We start from the raw sequence: 8,658 nt of genomic DNA, 5'->3' as shown, positions 1-8,658 counted from the left end.
CTAATTTTTATAGATTAATGCGTGAAATCTGTAGCAACCGTATCACACGTCCGTCTCCTTCAGCGGGCGCCGAGCGAATGCCGAAGTGATGACGTAGCGACATAAGTACGTTCCCCATCGCTTTTCGCCGCGCCAGCCTTCCCCCCGCTTCTCGCCGCGCCCCCCTTGCCCTCGCTTTTTGCCGCGCGACGTTTCCCCTCGCTTTTCGACTGTTTAGATTACACCCAAATACTGCGTATGAAAAATATTCAACGATTTATTCATTTATTTGTATTTTACATGATTTTGATAAACGGGTATCGCCGTACATTTTGCGCTTTACTTTACGGCATCTCTAGCACTGTTCAATCCTATATTATTTGCTCGATTCTTGTAAACGTAATCAGTAATTATTCGCGTGTGTGGAATATCTTTGATGTTCAACATTATGTCGTGTGTGTGTGTGTGGAGTATCTTCGATGTTCAACATTATGTCTCAATTTTTATTGTTCTTTTAAATGATTCATACTTAAATAAAAGTTGATAATATTCTATACATTCTTTATATAAAGATAAATGCAAACATTTCTTTAATTATAAAATAATTTGGATTGAATATAATAAAAAAAAATAGATATAAGTAGCACTTATATATTTAGAGATATAAATTAGAGATATATCTAAGAGCGATATTCATAATCTGTTCTTATTTCAAGATTGTCTTAAGTAATGTCTTAAGACGCTAATACTGCTCTCGTAACTTCTTAAGATATGACTTCTTAAGACTGTACTTAAGATGGTCTTGAATATAAGCTCCGACTATGAATACCGGTCTAAGATATAGATCAATTGTGTGTGTAACGATCCAAAAAATAAAACAAAAATCGTATAATAAAGCGCTGTGTAATATTCATCGAAGAATATTAAACTAAGATATTCATGAGCTGCGTGAATGCATAAAGAATCTAAAAAATAAAGTAAAAATCGTGCAATAAAGTCTATTGATTGAAATAAATGTAAAGTATATATTATTTTACTTATTCGTAATATTCGTTATTATTTCGAAAGTTAGACAGTTGGCGCGCGACCTTGTGGGGGGGATGGTACGGGGTGGCACGGAGCGACGCGTGACGTTTAAGCGTAGTTACCGCGCAGTCATTCCGTTCCCAAGGTTCGTGCGGGTAGGTTGCTGTGCCGCGTGCTGCTCTTCTTCACACTTTTTTAACAAATATAATCGCAATAAATGCGTAATACGAATCGTCGCACTTCAGATTCCAAAAACTTACATAAAATATTTAATAAGAAGGTCAGAAAAAGTTTTTTTTAACCCGTAATATCTTAATTCGTGTCCTGTGCATTTCTTTTCTTTGGAATATTAAGAGCACTTGGTTAAATACTCTTTTCTAAAAAAAACTTTAGTATCTAGAGAACAAGTTTTGTGCGTTGCCGGCTTCAATTCGTTTTGTTTCAGAGTTTTACATTTTTATATGAAAAAGTGCATTTTCTCATTTTGTGTGTTAACTATATTTAGTTATAACAATTTATTGAATTTATATACAATTTGTTATAATACACAACTTTACAAATGCTTTCTAAAGATGTAAAAATCATCATTTAATAATTTTTATGTACTTGTAAAAGTGATGAAAATTAATCCAGAACACGAATGATTCAAAATGTGTGTTGGGAAAAAATAGATATTGTTATGTAGTTTATATCCACTTCTTCGAGCGGACAGTAGTGCGCGGGAGTATTTTATATATATATATGGTTATAGGAAAAAAGTTCTCATGTCCTCTCTCAAGTTTCTCTCTCTCTCTGAGGTGCGTTCCAAAATCTAACTACAGTAATTAAAAGTCTACAGTTGATGTTACGTAAACTATAGAGTTTTGGTAACTGTAGTTACGTTTTGGAACGTAGCCCTGGTAGCCAGTTGCATGGAGATTGATGGAGATCCGGCTTTAATCGAGGCTAAAGGGTCTCTAAAAAATCGAGATTGTCGACGAAGAGAAAAATAACATATATGGCAGGATAGGGGCGCGTGGAGTTAAAGCGTAATTTGTGCAACGATTTCATAAGCTTGCGGCCGTCAAGCAAGACTCCTTGAAATACATCGTATTCGTTACCGCCACACCTGAAGCCACATCTGCCGTGCCGTTCGAGATTATGAGCTGCGGCGGTCTTAACCTTTAATGACAGTTTCGTATATTCAGGTAACGTACTTCATTGTATCTGAGAATTTGTGTGTATATGATGCTCGAATCCTCGAGCTCGCGTTGCGGAAGTCTCGACGTTACGCAGCCTCCGCCGTAGATACACATCTATGGCTAGGTTAGGTTTCGGGCGCAATACGTCAGCCACGAAGAGCTTCTATGCTGGGATGATTTATTGCATTATTTGGTTGTTAATATTGTTATACAATGATTTTCTACTGAATATTTTTATTATGCTTTTATTACTTTTATTATTATGTATAGATTATGGACGCGTGTGTTATTGATGAAAAATTGTACGATATATTTATTAATGTATGTAAATTACACTTGTATTATTGATAAAAAAAATATGCGAGATATTACGAAGAAAATAGAAGTTGCTTAATTGAACGATCTGGTGTAAACTGGATGCTTGTATCGAGTTGAATTTTTTTATTTTAATTGATTAGGATATACGCTTAACTTTTGTATGAATATTGGTATGAATATGAAACTTTTTAGTCATTGTTGATCATTCTTTGGATGGTTGTAGGTTTTAATTAAGTTGTGCTGTATGTTTTTCTTGCTTGATTGCTTGCATTTTAATAAATTATTAGAAATTATGCGTCCAGAACTGTGTATGTTTTGATTCTTATCAATTTTCATCTAGATATCATTTTATCCTTATTGTTTACCAAATGTTACAGCTGGAGCATAGATCTTTGCATAATATGTAATGCATAAAGTTTAAGAGAATTGATCAATCAAAGTCTTTTCCATGAAGAACTCTGATTGCTTGATTCTCTAACTTTATACTAGGCCTGTCTAATTTTAGTTTCTAAATCAAAATACGAAACCATCAACAAAAAAAAAATCAATATGGATAAGATTTCAGGTACTGTAAAATATTTATATGCGTTTCAGCGACGTTTATCAATACTTTACAGTCCCTGAAATCTTATTTATATTGATTTTTTTGTGTCGATGGCTTTAAGTTTTGGCTCCGGAGTCCAATTGGACGAGCCTGTTTTATGCATTATACGTTATGCAATGGTCTGTACCTTGACCTTTAAACAAATGGTTTCCACAACAAATAGTTTCAACAAACAACTTTCCAGCAAGAAACACAGTCTAACAAAGTAATTATTTCATTTTTGTTTAACGTTATCAAATAACAAGGATGTAATGATTTATTGTGTTATACTGCATTAGATATACAATGTTATCTGTGTCTTTTGCTGGAAAACAAAAGCTAAGGATGACATGATACCTGAATGACACTTGGATGGAAATTTGAACACGGGTTTATGTGATGCAATTTTAGTAATTTATTAGAACACAAGCAATCCAGCAAGAAAAAATATATCATGTGCCACTGGTTTTACATATTGTGGCTATTGTGTTTTAGGTCACATAAGAAACACCAAAAATGCAGACGATAAAGTGTGTTGTGGTAGGCGATGGAGCAGTTGGTAAAACGTGTCTCTTGATTTCGTATACCACAAACAAGTTTCCTTCTGAATATGTGCCCACTGTTTTTGACAACTATGCAGTAACTGTGATGATAGGAGGTGATCCATATACATTAGGATTATTTGATACAGCAGGTAAAAGATCTTCCTTGAATTATTTTTTAAAGAGGCAGTTTATTCTATATAATATTTCCTAACTCAATTTTACTTTCTGTGTTTTTTAGGTCAGGAAGATTATGATAGATTGCGTCCTTTAAGTTATCCTCAGACTGATGTGTTTCTTGTGTGCTTCTCGGTTGTGTCACCGTCATCATTCGAAAATGTAAAAGAAAAGGTAATGTATCTGTCCATTACGTTCCTGTATATGAGCGATCAATTAAAATTCTGTTGTAATAACATGTTGTTTTGCAGTGGGTACCAGAAATAACGCATCATTGTCAGAGAACTCCATTTTTACTCGTCGGAACTCAAATTGATTTAAGAGATGATGTCGCAACAACAGAGAAACTTGCAAAGAACAAACAGAAGCCAATATCTGGCGAGCAGGGGGAAAAACTTGCTAAGGAACTCAAGGCTGTAAAATATGTAGAGTGCAGTGCTCTGACGCAGGTAAACGAAAATCAGTCATTTGGTTTTAATTATAGGCCTTATCTGTAAAATATTGATTGACATATTTACAAAATTTTTTTATGATACAGAAAGTGTTAAACTATTATTTTAAATCTGTGATAAACTTATCAGTAGCTATACTGATTGTGAGTAAAATAAAAGAGAATTATATTTTTTTATTATATTATTTTTAAATAATAATATCGTAATATGAAATTGTGATTTTTTTGCTATATCAGAAAGGATTGAAGAATGTATTCGACGAAGCTATTTTAGCTGCATTGGAACCACCCGAGCCAGTGAAGAAAAGGAAGTGTATACTTCTATAAGGTGACAAATTATTGCCATCGATGGAATTTATGCTCGATTTCAAAACGACACTGTAGTATCAGGCGACGATCTTGTGTGTAGTATACTCTATATTAAATAGAATTAAATTTGCCTCTATAGTTCGTAATCGTATTTGAAAAGGATAAGCAAATAGTGCAGTCGACTGCAAATACATTCCACGAGACATTGAGGCGATATAATGACTGAGTTTATAAAAAACTTTTCTATCAAATAATAACGACTGTTTTTTCAAGAAAAGTTATTGCACAAAGCTTTCATTTTTCCAATACGACTTTCGAGAAAGAGGCGATTTGGAAGGCGCCGGGGATTTTCAAATAAATCTCGAAATCTCGTTCTAAACTCGTTGACTTTACACTTAATAGGAATGAAGATATGGAGAAACAAATAAAGATTGGTGCTATTGTTCAACATTATTTTTTTAAGTCGAAACATTTACCGAGATGAGGTATCTGAGTCGCATCGATATCTGATAGAGTACTCATTTGAGTAATAGGAGTGTTCAAGTATATTTCTCTAAAGCGATGATTGTTTCGGTATTAGAATGAAATTTTCATTTTTGGCGACGTCAGTATTAGAAACTCTATGGTGAATGTATAAAATGATAAGTATCATAGCAGTATCACTAGATATGTTATTTCAATTACACGTGACACAAAAAGACTACTACTAATTCTAAACCTATTTTATTATAAAGTATCTTTATTGATATTGGAGGCTCTTATCGCATTTTCGGCACTGCAAACTTATTTGGATATTAGTATAATTCCAAAATGGAAGTTACTATAATGAGTAATTTTATTATTTGTTCTTTTTAAAGTGTTATCGCCAAAATTTTCTATCAATAATATTAATAATAAATCTTCGATTACATCTTTTAAATTATATACGGCAGCTGTCTTGAAGAGGGAAAACTTTCGAGAAAACCGACCAATTTTTTTGTATATCTTTGAATGCTGGTTTTTTATATAGCAAAGTATTTTCAGCAACTTTACCCTTTAATAAATCAGAATTAAAGAGTTTCTAAACAGCAATGTTAGCCTCCCTTCCCTAACTGTACTGGATGCGTTTAGTACATGATGAAAAGCTTTAAGATTGCTTAAATGATCATACGAAGGAAGAAGGAAGAAAAGGATTGCCTGCAGATGAGGGAGAATAAGATAACTGGGAAGTAAAACAACGGTACGCTGTACCGATTTTGAACAACGTAAACAATATTTAAGATTTCCACTAAGATTGTATACACGATTTCTTTCAATTATTATATAATGTTGCATGCAACGAATTTATAAGCGATCATCCGGTAACATGCGACCGGCTGATTTTTTGTAATTATCTGAATTGTCGCATATCGTTAATACTATTAACATGATGCTCGTTGCGATGCATTCGATATATGAACATCGAATGCAGGGGTTGTTGGGAGAGAAAGCATTTTATCAAAAAGGATTAATCAACTTTTACACTACAGATTCAGTTAAAAGTAACAGCATTTATTAGCACTATAATGTGTCGTAATATATAGACACGATCATGTAATGAAATATTCGCATAAATATATTTATACCATGTATACGACGTCCATTTGTTTTTTATTCACTAAGGTATCTGATTCTCTCGGATTAGTGGATCTTGTATTATCTTTATCCCCTTTATTAAAAGCAGTTACTATCCCAAGAAGTAAGAATTATTCTACAAGAGATTGCGTTTAGATCGATATTGAAAATTATAGATAATATTTATAAGATTAATTAATAAGTTAATAAAATTCTGCTACATTTCATAATAAAGTGGAGAACTAATAATTGTGTGAGTTAAATAAGATTAAGGTAAATTTGTGAATATATGATGAGAATATTACATTTTCAATAAATATGAATATATATCCCGTATATTTAGAATTTTATATACGCTGCCAATATTCTTTTATGAACAATTTTGAGAAACATAGTTTATTTAGAAAATATTGCATGTTCCAGGAAATTTGATATTAGATATTCGATGAAAGACATTAGTTATTCGCTATATCAAATTCGAATATCTGATTTTCTACATAAAATTTATATGAAATTCTTTAATTAGTTACATTCGAGGAAATATTCTAGATTATAATAGTGTGTCAGATATTAAATATTAGAAATCGTACACACATTAATATACCGGCGCAATTATTACTTTGAAATATTAATTGCGCGTTAAAATACGTGATGTTATATTTGATGCATCTTATTAGTCATATTTCGATGATTCGCGACAATGTAGACTATAATTATTATTTTCAATTCGGCAGGCAGGTATATTCTGTTTTTTTGACTCACGTAGTTATGTCGTAACTATTTTCAAAATTCGCGTCTGATCGTGCATAATTTTTCATATATGCATACATTTTTTTCATCGAATATCATTAAAGAAGTCGAATCAAGCGAACTTTAAGAACGCAGAATTTTAAGTAATTTGTTAAAATAAAAGCACACAATTCAGCAGAAAAACATGTCAGACAAAAATGAAAATTTCACTGTAGTGTTAGAGTCTATCCAGACGAATTTTTGCATAGCCATATATAAGCCCATACATAAAAAAATTATTCCAGTAATTTCTATTATAAAGACGCACGTCAAATGCAATTGGCTAATTTTCTTTATGCATGCGTTTATGTGACTATGCAAGTTTATTTGGATAGACTCTCGCTTTAAGCACGTGTTCATAGTATTCGATTCTTATATTAAGACCGTCTTAAGCAATGTCTTAAGATGCTAGTACGGTATTCAGAAGCCGTTCTTATTTTAACATTGTCTTAAATAATGTCTTAAAATACTATTAAGACTCTCTGATTGGTTCATGGTGTCTTAAGACTGTACTTAACCCAAGGAGAACAAGAATGTCATATCGAATTTATGTCATTTTTCGGTCATGATAAAAATCTCAGATGATCTAAGAATAATTTTATATATAAAATCATTCTTAGATCTGAGATCGAAATTTTTATCATGACCAAAAACTGACATAAATTTGGTTAATATGACGTCAAATTGACATTATTTTCATTTTTTTATTTTTCTTGGGTAAGACAGTCTTAAATATAAGAATTGACCATCCTCTAATCGGTTGATGACATTTTAATATTATACTTAAAACAATCTCAAATATAAGAATCAATTATAAATTGCTAATTTTACGGTATATGTTATCTGTGTCTATTTCTAATTGGAAAGCACCCTTTAATTTTTCAGACTTGTCGCGCGTCTATGTTTCATTTGATTCGCGTAGTCACGTCGCGACCACTGTCCTCGCAAGAACAGTGTGTGATTCTGATTACGTTTTCGGCACATTTCTCTCAATCGAGAGCAAGTCCCGCGTATAAACGAACGTCAAGAGTGGCGAATTATGTGATGGGTAAGCTTTGAGAATAATATCAGATAAGAATATCAGATAGTGTGTTAAGTGTGTACAATTGCAATTAATCTTTAATCGGTTTTTAGCAACCGGAGTATTATTGCCGCTCGGCCAATGTAAATCCGTTTATTCAACATTTGAACATTTTACATATTTATTACAGCACATTTCGTTTCGCATCATTTAATTGACTAATAAGTTGTATCGCATGTTTCAAAGCATAAAGGCAACTCTTGGATGAATCGAAGTATTTATTTTAAATAGCGACCGTTGATGTTATCATGGTGACGTCACGCGCTGCACGAAGTTGGCAACGCGTCACTGGAACTTTTCGAGACGCATCCGCGTTGCAGCAACTTCACGCGGATTCTCGCGAACGCTGCACCGACAATAATTGACGATCGCGACGTTCCGTGGAATATTTGTTCGTTTGAAGTGTGAATTTTGAAACTTTGGGACGCAATTTGATAAGATGATACGCGTATGAACACGGATAATTGGTATCAGAAGAGTCGGCAAGTGCGGACTAAAAATTTTTTAAAGTTTGACGAAACTAACCGACTTTTGTGTTTAGCTCAAGTACTTTTTGACCATATTCGACCGTTACTGGTCGATCTCAGTTGAGAGACTGATAATAAGTGCCATAAAAAAGAAAAAACTGT

General features: G+C 32.9%; 1 protein-coding gene across 1 annotated transcript; it reads left to right on the top strand.

Moving 5' to 3' along the window:
• Nucleotides 1–1,907: 1,907 nt before the first annotated feature.
• On the top strand, nucleotides 1,908–4,721 carry LOC108753386 (cdc42 homolog). Its single transcript, XM_018494921.1, has 5 exons — nucleotides 1,908–2,192; nucleotides 3,583–3,781; nucleotides 3,871–3,980; nucleotides 4,058–4,255; nucleotides 4,495–4,721. The coding sequence occupies exons 2-5, from the start codon at nucleotides 3,604–3,606 to the stop codon at nucleotides 4,582–4,584; spliced, it is 576 nt and encodes a 191-aa protein (XP_018350423.1). The 5' UTR covers nucleotides 1,908–2,192; nucleotides 3,583–3,603; the 3' UTR covers nucleotides 4,585–4,721.
• The last annotated feature ends 3,937 nt before the right edge of the window (nucleotides 4,722–8,658 follow it).

This window comes from Trachymyrmex septentrionalis, unplaced genomic scaffold (assembly GCF_001594115.1).
Source record: "Trachymyrmex septentrionalis isolate Tsep2-gDNA-1 unplaced genomic scaffold, Tsep1.0 scaffold69, whole genome shotgun sequence".
NCBI lineage: Eukaryota > Metazoa > Arthropoda > Insecta > Hymenoptera > Formicidae > Trachymyrmex > Trachymyrmex septentrionalis.
The sequence above is the reverse complement of the archived record's forward strand: the minus strand, read 5'-3'. Positions and strand labels throughout refer to the sequence as shown.

What these genes read in the sequence shown, in the direction of transcription:
- LOC108753386 (XM_018494921.1), top strand. Translation starts at nt 3,604, where the DNA reads ATGCAGACGATAAAGTGTGTTGTGGTAGGCGATGGAGCAGTTGGTAAA. An exon ending in AGGATTATTTGATACAGCAG is followed by an intron (nt 3,782 to 3,870) that starts GTAAAAGATCTT and finishes TGTGTTTTTTAG; the next exon opens with GTCAGGAAGATTATGATAGA. An exon ending in TCGAAAATGTAAAAGAAAAG is followed by an intron (nt 3,981 to 4,057) that starts GTAATGTATCTG and finishes GTTGTTTTGCAG; the next exon opens with TGGGTACCAGAAATAACGCA.